Source organism: Neolamprologus brichardi, chromosome 20 (genome assembly GCF_056152115.1).
Source record: "Neolamprologus brichardi isolate AB-2024 chromosome 20, ASM5615211v1, whole genome shotgun sequence".
NCBI lineage: Eukaryota > Metazoa > Chordata > Actinopteri > Cichliformes > Cichlidae > Neolamprologus > Neolamprologus brichardi.
In genome coordinates, this window is record NC_142123.1 from 19,935,287 (window position 1) to 19,963,085 (window position 27,799).

Below are 27,799 nucleotides of genomic sequence, written 5' to 3' on the forward strand. Positions count from 1 at the left end.
CACAAATCTGTTTCCTACTCCTATTGTGAAAGTCTTTCTTCCCTGTGCAGAGGAGCAGGTACTGGTGGCCTGGGTCTAGCTATGGAAGGTCCGTCGGAGGCCAAAATGTCCTGCACTGACAACAAGGATGGTAGCTGCAGTGTGGAGTACATCCCATACGAGCCTGGCACGTACAACCTCAACATCACCTACGGAGGACAGCCCATCACAGGTACTGAATACTGTTTTAGTAGTAGTAAGAAATAAAAATGTGAGAAGAAAATCCTTTTGAAATGTACTCCATCCCCTGTTGTTAAGCAGAGGCCTTAAATATCGTTCCCTCGTGCTTGTTCTGAGCAGGAAGTCCATTCTCTGTGCCCGTCAGCGACACAGTGGACAGTACCAAGGTGAAGTGCCAGGGTCCCGGCCTCGGCAACAATGTCAGAGCCAACATTCCTCAGGCGTTCACAGTGGATGCCTCCAAAGCTGGAGTTGCCCCACTGCAGGTCCGAGTACAAGGGCCCAAAGGTGATCTGGCTTCTAACATTTCTCCATCTATGATTAACTGTGGACCAGAGAGCTCTTAGAAGATGTTAAACTTGGTATTTGGCTTCTTTCTGTGTGTGTTCAGGTGTGGTGGAGCCTGTGGAGGTGGTGGATAACGGTGACCAGACTCACACAGTCAACTATGTTCCTACTCGAGAGGGACCCTATTCCATCAATGTGTTGTATGCTGATGAGGAGATCCCACGCAGGTAACTCTCAGGCAGTGTATCAGCCTAAATATGCACAAATTTTAATCCATTTCCTAATATCCAACCATGATGATCAATGTCTGCCTGTGACCAACACAGAAAACACAAAACGATGTTAGTTTTGTTTTTCTGAATAGAAGAACCACATTCAAAAGCCAGTAGTAATAAATCTTTGTAGTTCCTGCATTATTAGAATGAAGTAGCTGAAGTCTGGCTAGAATAATAACTGTGTGCTGTCCGGGTGATCTGCATGCTTTACCATAGACGGTCATCTGTCTGCATGGCTGAATTCGGCTAATGACACAGCTCGTTTCAGCAGGCTGCTAATGAAACATCTAACCCACCCGTGGTTTACTCGGCTCTCTCGATGAGACTGTTGTCGTGTCCAAATTCATGGGCTGCATCCTCCTGAGGCCGCATTTGTAGACCGATTACGTCACAGCGACGCGCCGAAGGCTGTCCAAATTCGTAGACTCCTCCGAATGCAGCCGACAAATGCGTCCTCCTTTTCCCCGAATTTGAAGGATGGGTCGGGTGTGTCCTTCTTGGCCCACCATATCCCAGAATTCATAGCGCAGCCCAGCCAAGCTCCAGTTTCCGGCAATGGCGGCCGCTACTAAGTTTTAAAATTACTCTTATTAATCTTTCTGGGCCACAAAATAAACTTTAAACATATTTTCAGGCGAGAATGTGGGTTAGCTCGTTGATAATTACAAATGAACACAAAAAACGGAGAAAGATTTCGGGGTCCATTTTCGATTTTCGTGCCGTGGCGCTGACAACCGGAAATACTCTGAATTAAGGGCGGGAGTAGATCAAGAAGGCTAGACCGTCCAATTCCATAGCAGTTTACTTCCGGCCTACCCGACCTCCTGAGGACCCGGCCCACGTAGACCGCGAAGGCCGGGTCCTCAGGAGGATGCAGCCCATGAATTTGGACACGACCTGTATCCCACAGCCAGTCCTTCTCTCTCTTTGTCAGCCCGTACAAGGTGAAGGTGCTGCCCACCCATGATGCCAGCAAGGTGCGTGCAAGCGGACCCGGCCTCAACACCACTGGAGTGCCTGCCTCTCTGCCGGTGGAGTTCACCATCGATGCCAAAGATGCAGGCGAGGGACTGCTGGCAGTGCAGATCACTGTGAGTGCTTGGACCACAGCATGGAATCAGAGCTGCGATGTTTAGCTAACGCTTTGTTTTCTCCTGAAGGACCCAGAGGGGAAGCCCAAGAAGGCAAATATCCGTGACAACCATGATGGGACCTACCTGGTGTCTTATGTGCCAGACATGACTGGCAGATACACCATTCTCATTAAGTACGGAGGAGACGAGATCCCTTATTCACCCTACCGAATCAGGGCTCTTCCCACCGGAGATGCCAGCAAGTGCACCGTCACAGGTATGTCCAGGACGGGCTGCTGCAGTCATTTTGTTATTCTACCAACTCAGTCGGCTGTACTGCTGATCAGTGTCTCGTCTCAGCAGGAATAATTACTGAAACGTATTGTGTAGAATACTGACACACAATGATTTCCAACATATCTGATTGTTATCAACAGTATATGCCCCACATTTCCACCTGTTGCTATTAAAATCCAGAGTTCCTGCAGCCGGGAGAGGTCAAAGGGTTTTTACTCAGAGCCACAAAATGTTTCTCTCCTCTCTCGTGCAGGAATTGTTGCTCGTGCAGGATTTTATATATTACAGAAAATGTTGCACAGTTCTTTGAGCGGTGCAGATTTACAAATGGGTAAATACTTATAAATGCGTCTACAGAACACGAGGATTGAGCGCTCAGCGTGTCTTTGAACTGAAGAGTCAGGATCTGATATTTAAAGTCGAGCGTTGAGGAAGTTCCAGTTTAATCAGTCAGCTGTAATCACATGCAGAGCTTCTGGTTCTGAAAGTGACGCTTCAATGTTTTCTAACAGCCAGGTAGGACTACCTGCTTTGGTTCTTTAAGTCACCTGATGCATGACATCAGTGAGTTTGAGCTCAGATGATAGAAATCCTGTTTTTGGTTTTTATGAATTATAGTCAAACATACATGAATGAGACACTCTCTTTGGTTAACTACAATGGCAACGATTGAAAGTCTTCCTGCCCACCCACACCTGAGGGCTCACGGACATTTGGCTCCACAGATGATTATGTGAGTGGTTTGTTGGAGGTCATGTGATCTAGAGCGCCTCTCAGTGTACCTGCTGCTCGTATCTCATCAGTTTTCTGTGCATTGGTATGTGGCATTCCTCACGCTGTGCTCCTCAGTTGCACCCTGCACACTCCTCACTCAGCCCGGCCCCACACACACACAGACACACACACACACACACACACCGCCCCGCTTCACACTCCACCACCGTTTGTTTCATCCAACTGTTTGGAGTACAGTTATTGCCACCCGTCACCTCCACCCCACCTGACTGTCTTTTATTTGTCACTTTTCTCTGGCTCCCTCGCTTCTCACCGTTCCTACTTTCAGTCTCAATCGGCGGTCACGGTTTAGGTAAGCCTTTTTATCATGTAGAGGACCTTCTCTGTTGTCTTTTTTCTCAGCATGGAGGATAGTGGCACCAGCTTTCAACAGGACATCCCATCCTTTTGCTTGTTTCTCTTCTATATTTCACTTTCCCAGACCATTTTTTTTTTCTTTTTTTTTTTTTTTCCCCCCGCCTTCCATCTCATTTTACGCTTCCTCTCTCATAACTGTGTCTCCATTTATATTGGACAAACTAATGGACTAACAGAGTAGGTAGGAAGGCATGGTGGAATGGCACTCTAATCTAGCTTTCTGTTCATACATGGAAACTGTAACTGTTATTGGTAACAATATATGAGCGATGGTAATAACATGACTAGATTCAGCTTTAACCTGGTCTTCTGGTTGTGGAATGTGCATGCTGAATGTTGCGTCTGGCAGTGCGCTTGTGTCTGTGTAAGAAACGACTTAAATGCATTTTATGATTATTTTTATCTGAAGGTGCCGGTGTTGGCCCAACTATCCAGATTGGCGAACAGACGGTTATCACGGTGGACGCCAAGGCTGCCGGAAAAGGCAAGGTGACGTGCAGCGTCTGCACGCCAGAGGGGGTGGAGCTTGACGTGGACGTGGTTGAAAATGAGGACGGCACATTCGACATCTTCTACACGGCGCCACAGCCTGGCGAGTATGTGATCTGCGTCCGCTTTGGAGGGGAGCACATCCCTAACAGTCCGTTCCAAGTCACGGTGAGTGATCTGCACGTGTAAGCCTGCTCTGCTAGAATCTCATGAAAACTTCTCAGTGTCAGATACAGTTATCAAGAATGACCCTCAACTTGGATAAGCAGAGTTCAGTCTTAAGCTGCATCCACAGTGAAAGCAGGCTGCAGCTTGAAGCTGGTGACGCGAGAAAACAAAGTCACCGACATGAGATGATTATGGGCGAGATAACTGACAGGAAGTGGGCCCAAGATAAACTGTCTTCAAATTCTAGGCAAGCAATTTAAGTGAGCACTAATAAGGGCTGTCCACGTTAACGTGTTAGTGTGGCTTAATCTGTCATCACGATGAAATTAATTTTATTGCAATTAACCCATCTGGAGTGCAGAATCACTCAGAATCCCTGAAATGTTTCTGTCGACACATTTCAGGCAGTTTGTCCAAAGGTTGTGCGTTCTGCGCTCAACGCTGGGTTACAGTCGAGCCCTGCTGCTAGTAAGAGTGACAGAAACAACCGACTGAAGAAAACGCATATGCAGTCCGAGATGCCAAAGCCCTGATTTAATGTTTTCAAGTCACACATGTTGTGTTGCTGTGGAAATGGGTCCAAAAAGCAGCTTTGGTCAGCATGGGCAGAGTGTAAGCACGTTCTGTTTTTCCGGCTGTAAAGGTGGACGTGGGAGCTTTATAGGACAATGAGGTGCAGCTTTTGTCACGCCTGTATTGGCTTCATTTGTCATTGCTCAGCCCCTTCATACTGAGTACTCTCAGTAAGATGGTGTAGAGGGGCGGGGCCTTTATGAAGACAGATTTTAAATTCAATTGAGCAGCAGCTGATGTAGACGTGGTAAGAATTACAAGTTGATGCAGAGTGTTTGTGTTGCTCGTCGGTACAGTAACTACTGAGCTGGTTGTTTACCAGCAGTTACAGGTTTGTCAGAGCCCTGGACCACAGATGCTTTCAACTACTTCCCCTACAGAGGCTTTGGTCCTGACGCCTGCAGCCGTTTCTCTAAATCACTTTGACTGCCGTTTTAATCCGCTCCAATGCCTTATCTTTTTCACTCTCTCAATTCCCTCCACCATCCCTACCTACACCCTCCAGGCACTGGAAGGAGCTCCATCAGACCAGCTCATGCAACAGAGCCAAATGCCCCAGTACTACACTCAACAGCCCTGGGTATCTAAATCCTCAGCCTCCAGTCTCTCGGCCTTCTCGGCTTCAGTTTTGCTTCTCCCTGTTGTCCCTTTGTCGTCTATGGCGCATATGGTCTCCTTTCATCATTGTCTGCTGTGTCTCATTGCAGGTGTTTCATCACTGAGAGGGTGCTTTCTCTCGTTTCTCTCTCCAAACAGGATGCCAGGGACACATGGACGGTTCAGCAGAGCTGCATAATGTTAAAGTTCAGGGTCCAAAGCCTACTGTATGAGCTGAACAGTGGTTTCCTTCGTAGCATGGGACCAAATTATATACTTACTGAAGCATTATGCAGCCCTTGTGGACAGTGTTCCATGTCGACCTGGCTTCAGAGGGAAAAAGGCCATTTTGAAAATCCTAAATTTGGCCGTCCCAGCTACTCCACGTTTTTCAAAATGGCTTTCCGATGTTTTGTCCCCATCCTGCTCTTGCAGCTTGTCCGTACCATCATCCTGACCACGGTCGCCATTATCATTCCATCTCATCGTCTCACCCTCTGTTCATTGTTGGCGTTTTTCCTCTTCCATCCCGCACTGTGTTCATTTTGTCTGACATGTTGTCACTGTAACCAGAACGGTTGCCACGATCTCTTAACAACCTGTGGTCTGACTGGTGCACTCTGTCTCTCAGGCAACAGACCGACCAATGGGAATGAACGGGCTGGATGTGGCAAGTCTGAGACCGTTTGACCTGGTGATTCCATTCACCATCCAGAAAGGAGAGATCACGGGTAATGTCTCCTTTATAAATGCGTAGTTTGATCATAGTGATGTGTGTGTCATTGTGTTGTCCTCTGCTTCAGGTGAGGTCCGAATGCCATCGGGCAAAGTGGCTAAGCCTGACATCACAGACAACAAAGATGGCACGGTTACTGTCAAGTACGCTCCCACAGAGGCCGGGCTGCACGAGATGGATATCAAATACGACGGCATCCACATCCCTGGTATCTGCACACATTTAGGACTGTGTGGGCTCTAAAGTGCACTGAGAAGATGGTTTGGACGTGCGACACTAACCGCTCTGTCTGCCAACAGGAAGTCCCTTGCAGTTCTACGTGGATTACATGAACAGTGGTAATGTCAGTGCCTATGGGCCTGGCCTTATCCACGGGACTGTCAACAAGCCAGCCGTCTTTACTGTTAACACCAAAGATGCTGGAGAAGGTGGGTAACAGTCACACCTGTGGAGTGCAATTATATTGGCTATGACTTACCTGCCTCCTCAGATTTGAACACATGTGACGCCCGCTGATCATCTTTGTAGGGGGTTTGTCTCTGGCCATCGAGGGTCCATCCAAGGCTGACATCAGCTGTGTGGACAACCAGGACGGAACCTGCACCGTGTCTTACCTGCCAGTGCTGCCGGGAGACTACAGCATCCTTGTTAAATACAATGACAAGCACATCCCAGGCAGCCCCTTCTCTGCTAGGATTACTGGTAACTCTTTCTACATCAGAGTAGACATCCATGCAGCCCGCACACTACAGTAACGTAGTTCCTCCCTTCCTGCTGGATCCGGAGATGTTCCAAGACTACATGCCTGGAAACATTCTTATCAGATGCCCAAACCGAAACGATAAAAATCCAGTTAATTTAGTAAGGATACGTGTGTGAGCTGACAACAGCAGCGTTGCTGTTAGCACGTTTTCTTTTTGTTTTGTGTTTTTTTATTGGCTTTCCCACTGCTCTTGTAGCACACACCACCCTCTCCTCCAGTCAGGTGTGGGTCGGCCTCCCCTGTACCCACTGCTCCACCCCCCCCCACACACACACAATATGATAGAAAAAGTGCATTTATGGCGTGTGCCCTAACAGTCACTGCTGCATCTCTAGGTGACGATTCGATGAGGATGTCCCATCTGAAGGTGGGCTCGGCTGCAGATATTCCACTGGACATTGGAGAGCTCGACCTCAGCCAGCTGACAGCCTCTCTTACAACACCCTCAGGGCGAGAGGAGCCCTGCCTGCTGAAGATGCTGCGTAACGGTCACGTTGGTGAGTGTGCGTCTGATAAGTTTGCTAAACAATGAGTCATCAGAATCAAATTATTTTATGGTTCCCTAAGTAAGACGGGGGGGATGAAACGGGCTGCATGCTGGTTGGCGCGTTGTTAACCCTCCTCTGTCTGTCTTAGGAATCTCCTTTGTTCCCAAGGAGATTGGCGAGCACCTTGTTAACATCAAGAAGAACGGTCGTCATATTCCCAGCAGCCCAATTTCTGTAATGATCAAGCAGTCAGAGATTGGTGACGCGAGCCGTGTGCGTGTGAGTGGACAGGGGCTGAGCGAGGCCAGGACCTTTGAGCCTGCAGAGTTCATCATCGACACTCGTGATGCAGGTATATGCTCAGTGAAAGCATAGATGCTGTCATTTTATTTTTACACATTCATATTTGTCATGCTCGTCTTTGATGCATTAGGCTACGGTGGCCTGAGCCTCTCCATTGAAGGCCCCAGCAAAGTGGACATTAACACTGAGGACCAGGAGGATGGCACCTGCAAGGTCACCTACTGCCCCACTGAACCAGGAAATTACATCATCAACATCAAGTTTGCTGACCAACATGTGCCAGGTGCTTACATGAAACAGTCGGATTACAGAGGAGGCACATGTTTCGGTTTTGTAAAAGTGAATTTGTTCATGTGTATACACAGGAAGTGCTTTCACAGTGAAGGTAACAGGGGAGGGCAGAATGAAGGAGAGCATCACCAGGAAGAAGAGGGCAGCATCGGTTGCCAACGTTGGCAGCCAGTGTGACCTGAGCCTGAAGATCCCAGGTGAGACGAGCAGGAACTCGTATTTAATTCTCCATCTGTGCTCGGGTCTAAAGGGGGAGGTTACAGCCTTCTCACGGTTAGGTTCTCTAATGCAGCTGACGCTAGGAGATCCTCATGTTTGTATGTCTACATCTGTGCGTCCTCAGAGATAAGCATAGCGGACATGACCGCTCAGGTGACCAGCCCCTCTGGTCAGGTTCACAAGGCTGACATCATGGAGGGAGAGAATAACACCTACTGCATTCGTTTTGTGCCCACTGAGACCGGTGTGCATACAGTGTGTGTGAAATACAACGGCGTGCATGTGCCTGGGAGCCCGTTCCAGTTCACTGTCGGCCCCCTGGGTGAGGGTGGCGCTCACAAAGTGCGTGCTGGAGGGCCAGGCCTGGAGAGAGCGGAGGCTGGAGTACCAGGTTGGTGTGGCGTCTGGGTTGTGAGTGCAGAATCCAGTGTGTAATTTTACACTGTATAGCTAACTCTGTTTTGGTGTGTGTGTGTAGCGGAGTTCAGTATCTGGACGCGGGAGGCTGGGGCCGGAGGTCTCAGTATTGCTGTGGAGGGGCCAAGCAAGGCCGAAATCGCCTTTGAGGACCGCAAGGACGGCTCCAGTGGGGTTTCCTACATCGTGCAGGAGCCTGGTGAGAAGAGACAGAGCCTGTGCTGCACACTGAATCACATTTCTAGTTTATAGTGTGGTTTTATGCTTCAGTCGTACTCTGACCCTGGTCCTCATATGAGTGCGTGCGTGTGTGAGAGAGACGTCCTGTCACTGTTTTGTGCTTGAGTGACACTCTCACTGACTCTCCGATGGTTCCCCCTGTGTAGGTGACTACGAGGTGTCGATCCGCTTCAACGACGAGCACATCCCCGACAGCCCCTTCATCGTCCCCGTGGCTTCGCCGTCAGATGATGCCCGCCGACTCACTGTTGCCAGTCTTCAGGTGAGGCTCTGAGACACGCACACATCCGTATGCACACACCACCAGGCCACAGTACACCGCATTGCAGCAGCAGAGTGTTGGTGACTTTTGTGCTAGATCACATGTAAAGAGACCAGCCTTTTACTTCTTTTTACTGTAGCAGCTCGGTGAGGGTTTTTGTTTTAATGACGTTTTGAGCGTGGATACCTCTGACAGCAAGTCAGCTGTAGTGGTTTGTTTTGCATGCACTGGTAGCAAAGGTACAGACATAGGATCACCATCAGCTGCTGCTGCATTGCTGGGCAGTGCAAGGGCTTCTGGGATACGAAAGGACTGTGTGTGTTTCTCGTGCCTCATTCTAAAGGCTCCCAACAGCCTCTCGTCTCTGAAAGTCTTGTGGGCGCTAAAGGGTTAAAGAGGTTTAACATGGGCTGTTCTTCCTGTTCATTCACCCATAGAGCCATGTGTCAGTGTCGCATCATCACACAGGCCTTGGTATCATGCATGTATGCAGTGATGACAAAGACACTGTGTGGACGTAGGCTTTGGGTAGCACGACTCCAAAGTACCTGCTGCTCACTGAAAGCATATTGCACGTTCTCTAATACATTACAAAATGAATGGTCAGACCACCTACTAGAAACACTTACAGGAATCTTCATGTGCACACAGACGTGCACAAGCAAAAATATGATACATGCACACCTTTTCACTGCACAGCCCTCCTCTTTAGCCTTGTTAGCGACTTCAGGTAAGCTATGTAAGAGTGGTGGTTATGATGTGGTGACCTTTTGCTGACTTGCTGTGGGCAGCAGAGGCATGGGGGTTCATTTTGTCCTTCGATGCAGTGTTTGATTCTGTGAGTGTGTTGTTGAGCAGGAATCGGGTCTGAAGGTGAACCAACCAGCGTCCTTCGCTGTCAGCCTTAACGGAGCAAAGGGTGCGATTGATGCCAAGGTCCACAGCCCGTCAGGAGCGCTGGAGGAGTGCTGCGTCACTGAGATTGACCAAGGTAACCTCAGGAAAACCAATCCTAACCCATTCAAAGCACTTGCTAAGCTGATGTGATGCGTTAGACTGATGTGCCTTCTGTTTGATAGATAAATATGCAGTCAGGTTCATCCCCAGAGAGAATGGTCTCTATCTGATTGATGTGAAGTTCAATGGAAGTCACATCCCTGGTAGTCCGTTCAAGATTCGAGTCGGAGAGACCGGCCAGGCCGGAGACCCTGGGATGGTGTCTGCATACGGACCAGGACTGGAGGGAGGCACCACAGGTAGCACTTTCACCCTGAGTGCAAATCAATGAAATTCCTTTGCCTGTTTGATGTCCCCTATATCCTGCCTGTCATGTGTCATTTACCTCCAGGAACATCATGTGAATTTGTGGTGAACACGAGCAACGCAGGGCCCGGGGCTTTAGCGGTCACCATTGACGGGCCTTCCAAGGTGAAGATGGACTGCGTGGAGTGTCCCGAGGGTTACAGGGTCACGTACACCCCGATGGCACCCGGCAACTATCTCATCTCCATCAAGTATGGCGGTCCTTACCACATTGTGGGAAGCCCCTTCAAGGCCAAGATCACTGGTGAGGAGGAATATTTTCATCATTATTTTATTAAATGTAAAATGCTGAAATACCTTCAGCTTTAACTCACACTCCTCTTCCTCTCTGTCTTCTAGGTTCCAAGCTTGTGTCCAGCCACAGTATGCATGAAACCTCCTCTGTTACTGTAGACCCTGTGACCCGTGCTATCAGCTGTTCTCAGCAGGGCGCTCCTATCCAATCCGATGCCAGCAAGGTTGTGGCTAAGGGCCCGGGCCTGACAAAGGGCTTCATTGGTCAGAAGAACAACTTCAGCGTTGACTGCAGCAAAGCAGGTGTGTAAAGCTAGGATATGCATGAACAAAACGCAGGTCAGAGCAATATTCAGGATTAGATGTTGTATTTTGTGGTAAAGTCGTAAGTATGACCATAGAAAATCCTGCTGTGTGGCAGAGCTTTCATATGAGCTGCTTTCACTTGACATTTAATCTGTTCCTGCAAATGGACATCTGAAGGAAGGCCCGTACTGCCAGCACTCAGCGATGGTAGTTTGGTGAAGCTGTTGTCAGGACTGTGCTTGTTTTAGCAACGCAACAATGGAGGAATTCTGCACACATTTCAGCGGTGTGGCTGCTTCTGCACGACACGCTCTGGGGCTGATCTGATGCAATCACTCATCTGAAAACATCTTTTGCAGGTCGTAACATGCTCTTGGTTGGCGTGGACGGTCCTAAGGTCCCATGTGAGGAGATCCTTGTGAAGCATCTGGGCAACCGCATGTACAACGTGAGCTACCAGCTCAAGGAAAAGGGAGAGTACATCCTGGTGGTGAAGTGGGGCGACGAGCACATCCCCGGCAGCCCCTACCACATCACAGTTTAAAAAAATAAAGCAAAAATCCAGCTCTGCAGATTAGAATTGTACCACTGTTTAAAACGACTTTCTCCAGTTTAAGCCATCATTGTGTACAGCTCCACGTCCCTCCCATGTTACCAATGACTTCATCAGTGTTGCCCTCAGCCAGATTCCAGGATTGGATATTTTAAAATTCCAGTCAAAGTTCAGTGCATTGAATATTCCTTTGTCTACAGTCATTTGCTCCATTTTCTGTTTTCATTCTTCTGCTAAACACATTCAGTAAACTTGGGGACGAGAACGACGCACCTTTTCATTATTACTGTAAGCTAGCAGTCAGTCGTGCCTTAGGCGATTTTTCCATTTTCAGTGGATTTATGAGAAGCTAGTGTAGCGCCAGTAGAGTCTGGCCCCCTGCTTTGGATTGAAGTTACTGTTTACACTGGAGGAGCTACTCTGACATACACACAGTAAATAATGGATTCACTCTGATATGAGCTTCTATGAGAACACACACGCATGTCTGTTCATTACACCAGAGTGTTCATGATGCTCTGTTACTAACCCAGCTGTTTTACCTGCTGCTAGTGTGATCCAGGTTTAGCCACTGCTGTTCTTAGTAGGGAAGACGCATTTCACAGTAGCTTGCTCGTCATCCCGACACCGCTGCCTGGAAATGCCACTTCCTCGGTTTTGTTTTTTTGTGGAAAGCGTGGCACCAGTACTGGCCATCCATGTCCATTAGGTTGTAAGAACTCGGATAAAGAGCCCGATTCCCCGGCATGAAACGTGAGTGTGCAGTGGCTCACTGCCTCGTATGTTAAAAAGGGAAGTTTCCAAAGTTGTGCTTAACAGAAGGGCTGACGATGATGATGGTGTGATTCATCGCGTCAGAGGGAGTGGACAGATGCTTGTTTTTTTTTTTTTTTTTTTGCTCAGTGTTTTAGATCTCACCCGTTTCCCCTTCAGCAACACCCACCCCTCCCTCCTCCCCTCCCTTTGTCCTTCCAGCTCCGCTCTGTGCCTAATCTGTTTCTGAACAAAAAAAAGAATCTTGTCCAAAATAAGGCTTTAAAAATGATTGTAAGACAGTATTTTGATACACAATAAAGTTGTCTAAGTATTTTCTGTCATTCTAATGGTTGTCTCATTTCTGTACATCCATCAACTCTCTTCTGCTTATCCATTGTGTCAAAGTAACTGAGGATAAAACAAGGAGATTGTAATTGTCTGGCTTTTTGTAGCAGATAACCACCTCCACCCCTGTTGTTTTTTTGTTTTTGTTTTTTTTTTTTAATTTAATTTTTTTATTAGGAAGTCACAAGCAAAAGGAGAACACACCATGGCACATTTAAACAAGGACAAATAATTTATTATTGAAGTAAATATCAAACAGAAGCTGTCAGTTCAGCTCTGAGGAGCAGGCAATCATAATGAAGCAGTTTGAGTTTTAAGCTGTGAGTCATACTTTTGGCCATCAGATGTCACTAAAGAGGACTGAAACGCTTCGGTGCTTCAGAAAGCGTCACTCGGCCATCACTACATGTTAAAAACACATCAGCCTTGATTAACGCAGAGTAGTTTGGACCCGGAATCAGGGTTCATACGGCATCACTTGGTGAGATTCTGGCAAAATACATTCAGGGTTTAATGGATCGAAATGAGATTATTCAAACTAAAATTGATTTGAATCAGGAAACTGATACTTTTAAACCCATCACTATCCCTTAACCCCCCAAAATCCCATGCAAAACTTTCACCACAAGGTGGCAGTGTTTCAGCAGGACTTTACTGAAGGTGTCCGCTCCAGGCGGCCGGTGTTGTCAAATGAATGTTAGAAATAGTTTTATTGCTAACTATTCTAAAACGGTAGTCTCTTCTGGCTGGCAGAATAAGTTGGTTATGTATAATAGTAACATGATTTTGAAAAAGCCAAATACCAGCTTGAATAATATTGGACAGACTGGATGCTGACTATGGTTCCCATTTTGTAGTTCAAAGTGGTCTTATGCCAAAATAAAGCCACGCCCTGTTTTTACCTCTAACGAAATACTTTGAGGACTGACATCGTAGCTGTTTATTTGCATTCTTCTGATAGTTTAACTTCATAAAGTTGAAACTCTTTTGAAAACAAGGATTCATGCAGAAGGCATTGTAAACATCGCAGCTTTGTGCTGTTGAAACTGGGAAGTGCCAAAATTTACTGAAACGTACAAACAAATGGGGGGAAAGCATGTAAGGCAAATACAGCGGTACACTTCCGACAGTTAGCTTGAAAGGAAATATTATGGTATGACCATCTTTTATTCTTCAGCAGGTGCCTTTAACAAACATGCCTGAAAATCTACAATTGTTTTTTTGCTGAGTATTACATTATATTCAGACACTTGAGCAGTGGCGGAGCGAGGGGGGGGTGGCTTACTGGGCTTAAGCCCGGGTTTTTGGAGTGTAATTTTTTCATAGTTAGATGCCTGGCTGACAACTGTATAAAGCAAAAAACTACACACAATATTTGAAGCCCACATTGTGGAAATTTACGACTGTGCATAAATCCCCCCTAATATTGGTATGATCCGAACTCAGGCACTAAGCGACTGAGTTGCTACCAGCGAGTGCGCTGTTGGAGAAACGGAGGTAGGCAGACAGAGGAGAACTGAAGTTTGACCAGGTACCAAAGCAAATCATTCATACTGTACAAATAATGTAAATATGACGGTGTATCACGAAAGATTGACATCAAACGGATCACTTGACCCATATTAGTTACTTGCTTTTCAAGTGAATCAACAAATGGCGAAATGAATGGCTGGGCCCCCTTTGTTTTACCCCCCCCCCCCCCCCCCCCCCCACACACACACACACACACACACACACACGCATGCACAAACACATTCTCCAACCACACACACCCATATTTTGCTCCATTGCGGTTTATTTCACAGCTCAAACATTTAGTAAATGTAATAGAGTGAATTGTTGCCCCCCAGTGGTAAAATACAGAAGTGCCTGTTACGGGGCTAGTTCTTGGTTGACCAATATATAACAACAAAAAAGGGTAGTTTGTGCACCGCTAAGAAAACAACAAGGCCCTTTCTCAATTCTCAAGTACGCGAGTACGTACTCGCGTTCTCGGCGGGTACGTACTCGCCGAGAACGCACGGGAGTACGGACTCGCCGAGAACGCGAGCACGGACTCGCGATTTGTACAATTGGAACACCAGCGTACTTGATGATGTCACAGGTCCGGAGTTTTTACTGCCGTCCTTAATTTAACTGTGAGTAATATGTTATGAAGCTTAACTTTAATCACAGCCAAATCGGTTTACTCAGGAACAAATAAAAAGCCGAAATAAGCCAAACATTAACATTTAGAAGTGATCTAAGTGACTTATATATCATGTTTAACCTCAGTAGTGAAATCTCTATTAATAAAAATAGTGTACATGTACATACGTGTACATACCTTAATAAAAACAAGCAGGTGAGATGTTAGAACGCTTTTATTTTTTATTTTAGTGGACACTCAATACAATAGACAGCTACTGGGGTTTGTTTAACCTGAGTAGCGAAAAGACCGCGGGGGGGTTGAAAACGATCTGCCGGGAGTCCGCTGTTCTCGCCGGCTGTAATAATCCTCGACCTCGCTGTCTGCTATGGAGCTGGCGGGTCACAGACGTCTCCGAAAACGTCGGACCTCGTTTGGAAATATATGATATCTTGATAAACTGAGCAGATATTCGAAGTTTACACAGCTACATTCTCGCTTGAAAAGAACTTAAAAGTTTATTTTGTGACCCAGAAAGAGTAATATTTAAAAGTTTTTAGCCCCGCTCGTCCGCCATTGCCGCGTTTGAGTTTTGGACGAAATGCATTCTGGGATATTTAGCTGTACCAAGTCCACACAAGTCACCACCGATGCATGCTCGATAAAACGGGCGGAGCGAGAACACATCCGGGACTTTTTCGCGTTCTCGGCTTGATGCCTACTTCGAATTGGAACAGTACTTGGTCTCCGACTGATGACGTATCACGAGTACACGAGAACGCAAGTACGCACAAGTACGCATATTGAGAAAGGCCCCAAGTTAGTGGCTGTCGCTAGTCGCTACTGTCACTACCCGATCCGTACCGGAAACCCGATCGGTACCCCGCATGCGCGAAAGGTGTCTACTTCCGGTCGTAGCGTTTTACGATAGTTATGGGTCAGAGTATCTGTTAAAATGTTAAGAATAATGAGTAAATCTTAAAATGTTTGCAATAATGAAGCATTTCAATACAATGTAGACAAAAACGAAAAATAAAAAGATAGTTACGAATTGGGACTCCCCGATCCTTACTGCGCATGTGCAAAGTCGGACCGTACAAATCGGGTCTACCCGATCCGTACCGCGCATGTGCAGATGTTTTCTTCTTCTTCTGTTCGTTTAATGGCAGTTTACTCCCCAGTGTACGAGGATACTGCCACCTGCTGACCGAGCGAATGAACCCTATTGTAAACTGAATTGGCGTCATTACAAACGTGTGTTAAATTTGATTTAGTGATAGTCGAGTGTGTTTATGCTTGTCTGTGTGGAGAGGATTGATTAGTATAGTGATGATGATGTCTGCTATCACTGTCAGTTGTCAGTAAACACTTAATCTGGCTGATGAATCTTCACGTGACACATTGCTAAGTCAATATTATTAAGTCTGTAATTAGGCGCCATTCTTCTTATTTTACGGCGCTGTTGTTCAATCGGGGAACACTCTCTGTTGAGGAGAAAAGCATGAATTTGTTTGTATATGGATTATCCATCGTTTAAATGTCCCGGGCAGTCGAAAAGGAGGCAGAGCTGTTGAGAAATGCTAGGAGCTAACTGGGGCTAACCGTATCATTCAAATATATTGGTCGTGTCCAAATTCATGGGCTGCATCCTCCTGAGGACCCGGCCTTCGCGGTCTACGTGGGCCGGGTCCTCAGAAGGTCGGGTAGGCCGGAAGTAAACGGCCGTGAAATTGGACGGTCTAGCCTTCTGATTAGCGTCACCGCTGTCTCGGTGGAGTTTAATAAACTCAGCCGTCAGCTCCTTGCTATCTAAAATATAACAGGAGACTGGCATAAATTCTCGACTGTCTCATACTTCTGTTTAATCAGTTTTCTGTTTGACGTTTAGTCAGCTGTGTAAAAACCAAGGAGGAACCCACCCGGGGGATTAATAAAGTTTTATTTTATCTAATCTAATCTAATAACTTTAATCTCAGCCAAACCGATTTACTCACGAACAAACAAAACACTGAAAAAAGCCCAACAATAACATTTTTAGGTTGTCTAAGTGACTTATATATTACGTTTAACCCGAGCAGCGAAAGTCCGCGGTGATCTGAAAATGATGTGCCGGGAGTTGTGCCGTTCTCGGCCGCATCAGTAACCCTCGAGCTCCCGGCTAGCTATCGAGCTGGTGGGTAGCAGACGTCTCCAAAAACGTCGAAGCACTTTTGCAAATATGCGATATCTTGATAAACCGAGCAGATATTTGATGTTTACACAGCTACTTTTTCGCCTGAAAATATGTTAAAAGTTTATTTTGTGACCCAGAAAGATTAGTATGAGTAATTTTAAAACTAAGTAGCGGCCGCCATTGTTGGAAACTGGAGTTTGGCTGGGCCGCACTATGAATTCTGGGATATGGTAGGCCACGAAGGACACACCCGACCCATCCTTCAAATTCGGGGAAAAGGAGGACGCATTTGTCGGCTGCATTCGGAGGAGTCTACGAATTTGGACAGCCTTCGGCGCGTCGCTGTGACGTAATCGGTCTACAAATGCGGCCTCAGGAGGATGCAGCCCATGAATTTGGACACGACCATTGAATGTCGCAATGTTGGCAAAGAGAGGAAGTGACGTAAGATTTGCGCATGCGGGGTACCGATCGGGTTTCCGGTACGGATCGGGTAGTGACAGTGGCCCTTTCTCAATTCTCAAGTACGCGAGTACGTACTCGCGTTCTCGGCGGGTACGTACTCACCGAGAACGCACGGAAGTACGGACTCGCTGAGAACGCGAGCACTGACTCGCGATTTGTACAATTGGAACACCAGCGTACTTGATGATGTCACAGGTCCGGAGTTTTTACTGCCGTCCTTAATTTAACTGTGAGTAATATGTTATGAAGCTTAACTTTAATCACAGCCAAACCGGTTTACTCAGGAACAAATAAAAAGCCGAAATAAGCCAAACATTAACATTTAGAAGTGATCTAAGTGACTTATATATCATGTTTAACCTCAGTAGTGAAATCTCTATTAATAAAAATAGTGTACATGTACATACGTGTACATACCTTAATAAAAACAAGCAGGTGAGATGTTAGAACGCTTTTATTTTTATTTTAGTGGACACTCAATACAATAGACAGCTACTGGGGTTTGGGGTTTGTTTAACCTGAGTAGCGAAAAGACCGCGGGGGGGATTGAAAACGATCTGCCGGGAGTCCGCTGTTCTCGCTGGCTGTAATAATCCTCGACCTCGCTGTCTGCTATGGAGCTGGCGGGTCACAGACGTCTCCGAAAACGTCGGACCTCGTTTGGAAATATATGATATCTTGATAAACTGAGCAGATATTCGAAGTTTACACAGCTACATTCTCGCTTGAAAAGAACTTAAAAGTTTATTTTGTGACCCAGAAAGAGTAATATTTAAAAGTTTTTAGCCCCGCTCGTCCGCCATTGCCGCGTTTGAGTTTTGGACGAAATGCATTCTGGGATATTTAGCTGTACCAAGTCCACACAAGTCACCACCGATGCATGCTCGATAAAACGGGCGGAGCGAGAACACATCCGGGACTTTTTCGCGTTCTCGGCTTGATGCGTACTTCGAATTGGAACAGTACTTGGTCTCCGACTGATGACGTATAACGAGTACACGAGAACGCAAGTACGCATATTGAGAAAGGCCCAGTGTGTGTTGTCCTGCTGTTCATTAAAGCACCTATCCATGTCCTTCTGTCCTGATCTTTTCAAAGAGCCTAATCCAGAATATTACAGTAAACAATTAAGCAAATACAAATAATCTGCAATAAATTACAGTTAGAAATAAAATAAACTACTAACTCTTTTACGCTATGTCCGTTTCGTCCACACGTAAACGGCGTTTTGAATCACCGAAAACGGAGATTTTTAAAACTCCTTTTCTGCGTTTAAGTGTGGACGAGGAATACAGAGTTCGTCATGCAAGGTCAAAGGTATTTGCCTTTTTTCACGTCGCGCTGTGTGCCACGTTATTGTTTACATGAGATGAATTGCAGAATGGCAGATAGTCAGATTAACAGTATTTTGTCTCTATCTGCAGGTTTTACAGGCTTACACACGCAGTTACTGTCCCTCCATTTACAAAGGCAGAGGCGTCACGGTGTACTTATTTTACATGTAGTTGTTTTTTTTTTTTTTCCTGTGTAATAATATTCAACATTGCTATCAATACATTTTTCAAAAAATGTCTCTCTGTGCAAAATGGGTTTAAAAACATAAACAACTGTGGGATCCTGTTTGTCCGGGATTTAGACAGGGGCAACAAAGTGTGGCAGGATCAGCCTGATGTTATTTGTATCCTACTGTAACTTTACTGTATAAAGAGCTAACATCTCCAAAATGTCAGGAGTAGTTAGTCATTACAACAAGTGTTTGTGAACTAAAAATCAAGATTGTGGGATACTGTTTGACCTACCTCGGCATTTGTGCAGGTGAAGCCAAAGGGCAGACATGCTTCACCATATTTTCTAGTCTTTGGCTTAGAATGAAGTTGGTTTGGAAACATATTCAGCGATGCTTCATCTCCAGCTTTGCGTTTGTGTGGGCGCCCTGTGCTAGCAGTGTCCAAGCATTGTTTTTTTTTTCCCTTTTCATCCCCCCCCCCCCCCCCTCCCAATGGCTCTGCGCACCCCCCCCCCCCCCCCCCCCTTTGGGAAGGTCTGCTTTAGAGAGTCTTAGCTTACATGTGTGTTTATTTCATATTTTCAGTTGTTACCATCCACGGCTAAATAAATCAGTTTCAGTAATGTACTGATATACAAGAATGGACATAAGGGGCTTCTTTCAAAGAAAAAACTCAGGTAGATGTTATTTTATATATTATGCTTTGTATGTTGTTCAGTATATTTCTATGCAAAACAAGAGGAATTTCAATACACAGTAGTATATTCACAGCTGAAACCAGATATTTACATACACTTTATGGAAAACACAATAACATTTTTTTACTGTGCAACATCAATTTAGAGTAAACTTGTTTCGTTTTGGATAAATCAATATTAAAATATCTTTTGAATTAGTTAAATGTCAGAATAAAGAGAGACAGAGCTGTCTATTTTTTATTACTTTCATCAAATTTAGGAGTACATATACACTAAGTTTATTGTTAATTAATAAGAAAACTCCAGACGATTCATGCATATAAGGTGCAGTGGACACATGTGTGACTCCTGTGATTAAAGCATCTTTCTTTCAGCTTAACGAGTGAACCGTCAGCTCGTTCAAACACACGTTAAAGTCCGTTTGGCTCGACACCACCGAACAGAGGCAGCAATATAACATAGCTAACATTAACAGTGCAGTGAATCCTGCTTGTGCCGTGATATTCAGGAATGCAAACCGAGCAGCATCACTGACTTTCAGCTTGTTGTGTTTGTGGATATATGACTGACTTTAATTATCCACAAAATCATCACATTCTCTGTCAGATTAAGGTCAACTATTGTATTATTATATTTTAAAGGCTTTAAAAGCAAGTAAAAGCTGAACGTACAAACATCAATAATGGCAAATAACTCTGCTGACATGTGGCCAACAGTAATGTTTTAATGTTCCTCATTATTAAACATTTACACATAAATAAGTGACATAATATTCAGTACTTACTTTTCACAGTTTACCCTTCGGCCGCTCCGCTTCTGCCGTCTGCGGCAGAATTATCCACACCGACTGCTGCGCTATGAATTGTGGGATATATGGGACCACGAAGTCTACACTGCCACAGCCTTAAAATTCAGGGAAATGAAGGACGCATTTGAGGGCCGCATTTCGAGCAGCCTTTGAATTGGGACAGCCTTCGGCGCGCCACTGTGACGTAATCGGCCTTAAAATGCAGCCTATAAGGCTGCAGACCCTGAATTGGGATACAGCCTCTGTCCTTCTTAAAGGTTCTCCATACTCCACACAGCAATGCTGGAGCTTTGTCAGAGGGACCATTGGGTTATTGGTCACCTCCATGACAGATGAAGCTCTTCAGCATCCACACTGTTTATGTGTTAAAAGAGAAATGATTTCATTTGTTGAGAAAATGAAGAGGCACATGAGAGTACATGGTCCCGCAATAAATTCTCCAGCTTTTGTGAAGTTGTTGGGCAAATATATGAGAAATGAATTGCTGGGAGACTGGTGACCTTATGGTATGAAATTGTGGGTCTTTCTGTGTGGAGTTTGCATGTTGTCCTGTGATTGCGTGGAAACTCTAAATTGTCCATAGGTATGAATGTGACTGCAACTGGTTGTCTGTGTGTTAGCTGACACCCTGGTGACAGCTGGGATAGACTCCTGCTGATTTTATTTTATTGTTTATTTATTTGTATACAGTTTTTTATTTTCGTTTTTCCTTTTCTGTGGTTTTTCTTTCTATTTGTTTTTATGTATTTAATCTTCTGTACAGCACTTTGTAGATTTTTTTTAAACTTTCAGTACTGTACAGCACTTTGGTCCATTGTGGTTGTTTTGTGATTCAGAGGCTGCCTTTAATAGCCGATTACATCACAGCCAGGCGACAAAGGCTGCTCCAAATGTGACCCACAAATGCCTCCTCCTTTTACCTGGATTTGAAGGATGGTTCGGGTGTATCCTTCATGGCCCACCCTATCCCAGGATTCGTAGCAGTGGATAATTTTTTGATTTAAGCTTGTTCTGCAGCTACAAGAGATAGCCACCTTGCAGTCGACGAAATCCTCTGTATGCCAGAGTTTTCTAGAGTCAAATGTGAGGCCACCTGTCCGACAGCTAAAGCTTCTCCTAAATTAGGCCATGCAACAAGATAATGACCCCCAAGCACAGCAGCAAATCTACAGCATGGAAGTCCAGACCTCAACCTGACTGAAATGCTGTGTATAAAGGAATGCTTGCAAATGTCATTGAATTGAAGTTGTAGTGGCAATTCCTTTTGTTTGACAAACCAAACATCCCACATTTAAAAGTCCACAAGCCACTGCTGCACTGAGATAATATTTCGTACGCAGGCAAAAGAAGTCCACTGTCCAAACTTTAAAGTTGCATTTTTATGGTTTATTTTATCCAGTTTGGCAAGCAATAACAAGATCCATTTTTTGTTACTTCCTGCTGCTTCTCCTGCTCTGCTGAAAAACCATAGGCCCACCCCAGTGCATGCTGGTCCTATACCAGTCTCTTTATTTATAGAAACAAAATGGCCCTACAGCTTTTACTGACTAATTTAACAAGGCAACATCAAACAAACAAAACATTGAAACAAATATTAACCTACAAATAAACTTGTAAATAAACCCCAAAATATAAGTAAACGAACAACAAACTTTAACTAATTTCAAAATAATAAAAAATAAGAACAAATAGCTCCAACAGAAGTTATTGCTGCTGACTGAAGGTTCTGTAAACTACTCAGTCATAGAATAATTACGATATTGAACTAAAACAAATGCCTGAATCCTAAATTATGGATATCCTATTGTGGTGATCTGAAATGTAACACTAAATGTGATTAAAACACTAAAACTCTGGACTCCGGGGCTGAACGACTGCGGGAATCACCAGCCCGAGGAAAACACAAAATACACATGACTCCGTGAGAAAGACAATTCATTCTTGAATGAAGATGTTGATCAGACACATTTAAAATGTAGCCAATTGTGTTTATTATTAAATTATTAAGGAAATAGAAAAGGGGGGGGGGGGAATAGAAAATGGGGGGGAATAGAAAGGGGGGGGGGGGGAGAGGGTAAAGGAAAGGGATAGAGAAAGGGAGAACCCCAACAATGCCCTCTGAGCAAGCACTGGGTGCAACAGTGGATAGGAAAAACTCCCTTTAAAGGAAGAAACCTATGACAGAACCAGGCTCTAGAGGGCGCAGTCAACTGTCGGGACTGGTTGGGGGGTGAGGGTAAAAGAGAGGGGGGGGGGGGATGGGACAGGTGTTAGGAGTTAAAGGGAAATAGGGGAGGGAGAGGTGTCAGGAGAGAATGGGAGAGGAGAGGTGAAAATTACGATGCAACGGTGGAGGAGGAAGACGGGGTCACATCAGCAGAAGAAAAAGTAGAAAAAGTAGAAAAAGTCGGAGTGCTCTTTCTCCAGAAGAAGCGGAAGCGTTTTTTCTTCTTTTCCATGATCTTTTCCACAAGCACTTTTTTCTCTAGGATGAGCATTCTTAACTCATCAATTGTTTGTGTATTTTCCTTCTCAAGTTTCCTGCATGTTGTCTCCACTTCTTTTAATTTGGCTTGTTTTTCTTCGAGCCTTTCTTTCAGTTCTTTACATTTGGCCTCCTGCATAAGCTTTGCCTCGTGCATCTCTGTATAACTCTGTTGTAATTTGTTGTGTGTGTCTTGTAGCTGCTGACTTCTCTCGAGTTGTTGAAGTGTACACTGCAGGTCTTTGTTTGTTTTCTCTAGTTGCTGCTTTAACATCTGCACCTCAGTGTTTTTGCACTTCAAGTTGTTGGAAAGTTTCTCCAGTTCTGTGTTTTTTATCAGCATGTCACTGAGCTTACTCTGCATCTCTGAGCATTGTTTTTGCACTTTTTTCTTTTCCCCCTCCAGCTCAGTTGTTTTGGAGTTCAGTTTGTTATAACGGTCTTGCAGTTGTTGGTGTTTCCTCTCAAAGTCCTGGAGAATTTGTTTTTCTTCTTTCTGCTTTATTTCCCGTTGTTCTTTGTCTTGAAGCAGCTCTTGATATTTGTGCAGCGTTTCATCAAGCTTTACCTGCTGCGCTCCGTATTTTTCCTGCATGCCTCTCTGGTTTATGTCCAGTTTTTCTTTCTCTTCAAGGATTTCTTTATTTTTTTGCAGAGCTTCATCAAGCATTACTTGCAAACCTTGGTTGTGTTTCTTGATGTTCTGAAGCTCGCAATCCAGATCTTTCTGTTTCGTGTCATGCTGTTCTTTGTCTTGTAGGAAATCCTTATTTCTTTGCACTGTTTTATCAAGCTTTATTTTCAGCGCGGTGTATTTTTCCTCCACGCCTTCAAGCTTGGAGTCCATTTCTTTCTGTTTAATTTCTAGTTGCTTTTTTTCTTGAAGCAACTCTTTATTTTTGTTCAGTGTTTTATCAAGCTTTGCCTGAAGTCCTTTGTACTTTTCCTCCATGCTTTGCAGTTTGCGCTGCTTTATGTCCATTTGTTCTTTTTCTTGGAGGAGTTCTTGATTTTTTTGCAGAGCTTCATCAAGCTTTATTTGCAAGGCTTCCTTGTGTTTCTCGCTGTCCTGAAGCTTGCAATCCGTATCTTCCTTTTTCATGGTCTGTTGCGCTTTCTTTTGAAGAAACTCAACCCTTCCTTTCAGCACTTTTTGATTTATCTCAGTGCCTTGGAGTTTTATGACCAGTTGTTTCTTCTCTTGGAGGAGTTCTTGAATTTTTTGCAGAGCTTCATCAAGCTTTACTTGCAGCTCCTGAATCTTTTTTTCCTTGTCTTTCTCGTTTTTCTTCTGTTGGAGGATTTCTTCTGTTGGTTTTTCTTGTACTTTATTAAGCTTTGCTTGGAACTCAAAGTTCCTTCCCCGCATGTCTAGGAGTTCCATTTCTTTCTCCTTTTGAATATCTTCCTTTTCAAGAAGCTGGCTGAACAGTCTATCTACTTCAGCGGTCCTTCTCTCATATTGCTCTGTCAGGAAGATAATTTCCGCTCGTTGTTTAAAAAAACTTTGCCTTCATTTCTGTCAACCACACGTTCCCCGCTATCATGGTTGCTAGGCAACCTGGGCAGCACGACGGAGGCTAGACCATCCCATTTCACAAGCCTCTCACTTCCGGCCTTAGCGGTCTTTGAGTACGCGGCCCTTGAGGACCGTTGAGGCTGCGTACTTTAAGGTTGCAGACCCTGAATTGGGATACAGCCACACTGAACTCTAAATGGTGCAATCTACCTATAGCCACCTCACGTGCCTAGCCCCTCAACAAGCGGCCGCACCTCCACTAAAGCAATAAAACAAAGCATAAAATGTTAAACAAATTAGTAAAAGAGATCTACATAAAACAAATACACCCCAAGTTACTGTTCTTTATAAAAGCATCACATAACAAACAAACAGCATAAGACAAGACAGCAGCAGCATTACACAATCCACTCTCTAAAGGGCAATACTAGCTTTCCTGAGGAGCTCTGCAGTGCTTCGCTGCCTAATGCTCTCAGCCCCCTTAGATGGGGAAAAGACTGCCAAATGCCTCCGCGTGGTAGTGAAGCACAGCTGTTTCTTATAAGGCCGCTAATTATCAGCTGGGAAGGTGTGGATGGTAGTGCTGCATTTCCGGACATCACGTAAAATCCTACCCCAGAATCTACTTCACTACAGTACAGTGTCCAGATGGAAGCCAATCTTCATTAAAAGGCACATAACAGTTAACTTGGAGTTTCACAGAAGGCACCTGAAAGACTTTCACACCATAAGAAACAAAATTCTCTGGCTCTTCCGTGAGCTATGGCGGAGCTTCCTCAGAGAGCAGGTGGGTGAGGAGGAGAGACCCGAGACGGCCACCGAATGTCAGGTGAAGTGATCTTCAGGTAAGAAGTTATGACCTGCAATCTAGCTTTTCTTTTCTTTTCATTTCCTTTGAAAACGTGATTAAAATCATGTTCATGTTGTAATGATATTCATATTATAATAGTATAAAATAAAAATAGATACAATTAAAACTATGCATTTTCAAACAATAAAAAGACAGCTGCCCAACACTCAAAGCAATTTACAATTCCACTATTCCTTCAGTCTCACATTCACACACTGGTGGAGGCAAGCCACAGTTGTTGCCACAACTGACAGAAGCGAGGCTGCTATATCGCGCCATCATCAGTAGGCGGTAGGTGAAGAGTCTTGCCCAAGGACACAACGATCAAGACAGACAGAGCTGGGGATCGAACCAGCAACCTTCCAGTTACAAGATGAGCTTCCCGACCCCGTGAACTACGGATGCCCTACATGACTGTTAGGACAACTTATGTATTGCAAGTATGCAGTACTAAGAATAACTTGATGTTTCTGACTTTGCATTATGAATTGTTTACCCACTGACAAACATTTCAAGTTCTACTAAATTAAAAAACAATTTGTGGTAACCTGATTATGATTCAAAAAGAATAATTAACAACACTTCTTGTAATGGTGTTAAAATCAGCCCAGCTTTTATTTTCAAATGCAAAAAGTAAAAGAAAATCAGCCAACATACTGGACACATATAATTGACAGTATAATTGTTTATTGTTCAACACAATAAACAATTATACTGTCACCATTGTTACTGATATTGAAAGCTTATTGATAATTTGTCCAAGTAAAGAATGCCCTCTCACAAATGTCATGTGACAACCTCATTGGCTTACAGAATTGTACTGCAGACCCTGCAGTACAAACGTCACTAATGTCACATAACTTTGCCGACATGAGGCCAACAGTAATGTTTTAATGTTCTTCCTTATTAAACATTTGCACATAAATAAGTGACATAATATTCAGTACTTAGTTTACTAAGTCTTCTTGCGCCCCTCATGCGCCGTTTTTTTCGGCAAAATTATCCACACCCACCGCCGCGCTATGCATTCTGGGATATGTTGGGCTACGAAGTCTACACCGCCACGTCCTTTAAATTCAGGGAAATGAAGGACGCATTTGAGGGCCGCATTTCGAGCAGCCTTCGAATTGGGACAGCCTTCGTCGCGTCGCTGTGACGTAATCGGCCTTAAAATGCAGCCTTTAAGGCTGCAGACCCTGAATTGGGATCCAACCATAATCAAAACAGAAAAAGGTGACCTCTAGCGACCACATAAGGTATTAACCCAAGAATGGCTCCTACATCAACCAAAACACCAGAAAAAGAATTGTGGAGCTCCATAAGTGTGGCTCAATTTTGAATACAATTTGGTGCCATTTACAATTAAGAAATACAGATAGTTTCTCTTTACTCTTAAAGTTAACAAATATGGTTTTATATTTATCAATCTAAAAAAATAAACATTTAGTCTGATTTGATGTTACAATTAAAAAAGTGTTTGTGTTTTTATCTGAAGAGTGTGTAAATATCTGGTTTCAACTGTATATTTGATGATTTTCAGCACAAAGAGGGAGAGAGAGGAACAGAGGGGGAGAGAGAGGAGAATGAGGACAAAACAGAGAGGGAACAAGAGCAGGTGAGACACACATGTTAGTCACATGGTTGTTTACCAAAAGTATTATCGTATCATAGGTACTCATGTATCTCGTACCTAATGTTTCTTTTGTTTGTTATTTTTCAAATTCTATATTTATTAAGTTATGCAGGCTTGTTTGCACAACAAGACTAAATAATTATATAAACTTTTCTCAATCTAAATAGTGGACTTTGGTAGAATTAAAAAATAAGTGTAGTGCAGGTCTATGATGATTTTTACTGCTACTATCATCTAGTTCTGATTCTAGTTCTGTCTTGGTTAAGTCCTCAGTAGTCCTGATTTTGAACTGTTGTAGTCCTGTTTTAATTCCGGATCAGTTCTGGGTCTGGCTGAATTGGGGTTTAGTCCGCGTGTCTTGATACAGCCCTTTGTTCTGCCTTGCTGCTTAATTAAAAAACTAGTTTAAGGTGTCCTGCATATGTGATATATATTTTTCCCTATATGAAGTCATTCTTTTTTTTAACAAAACTCAAAACAGAGCCAATGAATCTTTCAGTCATTTCCCCCTCCCCCAATCCCACATGCATACTACCCTTTAGGGCTAAGCCCCAGGTGTTTCAAATGTCTGCCTCCGCCTCTGCACTTGAGCTTGGCGCGTTTCATGTTTACATGGTTCATATGTTAGTGTTAAGGCATATCGCACAAACGAAATGTTACAAAAACTAGACTGCAATCAGTTAGAAAAAAAAAGTCAATTTCCAAAGGCAAAGCTTTGAAAGAAAGCCTGGAAAACTTTCAAAAATAACAAGTAAGTCTGGCTCACTGAAAACCAGACCTAAAGAAAAGAGGGCCTGCACTATAGTTGACTGCTGTAAGCTCACTTCACAGTCTTACACTGTGGTGGTAAAACTGAATCCTCTGTGGTACCACAAACCAGCTAAAAATGTGGTTGCACAAACATTTCTCCCAAACAAGTCTAACGGCTTCAGATGTGCCAATTCCTTGACATTGTGCTGCACCTTTGTTTAGTTTGTTTTCCTGCTAGGGCTTGGAAAAGTCCCTGCAAAAAGTCATCTTTGGACTTTTGTGTTGCAGTGTTTTCATGCATTAACAGTTTGCCCATCCTGTGTTTATGAGGACATTAGAACAATAGAAATAAACAGAAAATAATGTTTGAATTGACCTGCTAAGAACTGATATGAATTACTAATGTACAGACAACA

General features: G+C 44.3%; 2 protein-coding genes across 4 annotated transcripts in view; one reads left to right on the forward strand and one right to left on the reverse strand.

Annotated features, from left to right (window-relative positions):
• flna (filamin A, alpha (actin binding protein 280)) overlaps positions 1-12,369 on the forward strand; it is a 42,856-nt gene extending 30,487 nt beyond the window's left edge. The window contains exons 26-49 of one of the 3 annotated variants that reach the window (XM_035913629.2): positions 51-211; positions 340-507; positions 611-734; positions 1,717-1,873; positions 1,943-2,132; positions 3,216-3,239; positions 3,714-3,961; positions 5,040-5,114; positions 5,763-5,862; positions 5,935-6,075; positions 6,167-6,295; positions 6,396-6,569; positions 6,966-7,127; positions 7,267-7,470; positions 7,552-7,704; positions 7,787-7,909; positions 8,056-8,322; positions 8,410-8,547; positions 8,735-8,850; positions 9,709-9,841; positions 9,930-10,106; positions 10,199-10,417; positions 10,513-10,710; positions 11,073-12,369. In XM_035913629.2, coding sequence (XP_035769522.2) covers positions 51-211; positions 340-507; positions 611-734; positions 1,717-1,873; positions 1,943-2,132; positions 3,216-3,239; positions 3,714-3,961; positions 5,040-5,114; positions 5,763-5,862; positions 5,935-6,075; positions 6,167-6,295; positions 6,396-6,569; positions 6,966-7,127; positions 7,267-7,470; positions 7,552-7,704; positions 7,787-7,909; positions 8,056-8,322; positions 8,410-8,547; positions 8,735-8,850; positions 9,709-9,841; positions 9,930-10,106; positions 10,199-10,417; positions 10,513-10,710; positions 11,073-11,257 — 3,766 coding nt within the window. In that variant the 3' untranslated portion in view covers positions 11,258-12,369. The remainder of the gene's footprint in view (positions 1-50; positions 212-339; positions 508-610; positions 735-1,716; positions 1,874-1,942; positions 2,133-3,215; positions 3,240-3,713; positions 3,962-5,039; positions 5,115-5,762; positions 5,863-5,934; positions 6,076-6,166; positions 6,296-6,395; positions 6,570-6,965; positions 7,128-7,266; positions 7,471-7,551; positions 7,705-7,786; positions 7,910-8,055; positions 8,323-8,409; positions 8,548-8,734; positions 8,851-9,708; positions 9,842-9,929; positions 10,107-10,198; positions 10,418-10,512; positions 10,711-11,072) is intronic. The other 2 variants (XM_087834458.1, XM_087834459.1) reach the window with 2 other exon arrangements.
• A 10,113-nt stretch (positions 12,370-22,482) lies between these two features.
• Positions 22,483-27,239, reverse strand: LOC148096975 (uncharacterized). Its single transcript, XM_087833612.1, has 2 exons — positions 27,169-27,239; positions 22,483-24,142 (listed from the first exon to the last, which is right to left on the reverse strand). Exons 1-2 carry the CDS (start codon positions 27,237-27,239, stop codon positions 22,483-22,485), a joined length of 1,731 nt encoding a protein of 576 aa, XP_087689738.1.
• Positions 27,240-27,799: the final 560 nt, after the last annotated feature.

Bases quoted from the DNA above. Each gene is read 5' to 3' on its own strand.
- LOC148096975 (XM_087833612.1), bottom strand. From the start codon at position 27,239: ATGAAACGCGCCAAGCTCAAGTGCAGAGGCGGAGGCAGACATTTGAAA. The intron at 24,143-27,168 runs GTAGTATGCATG...ACAGAAATGAAG, and splicing joins CTGGGGCTTAGCCCTAAAGG to GCAAAGTTTTTTTAAACAAC.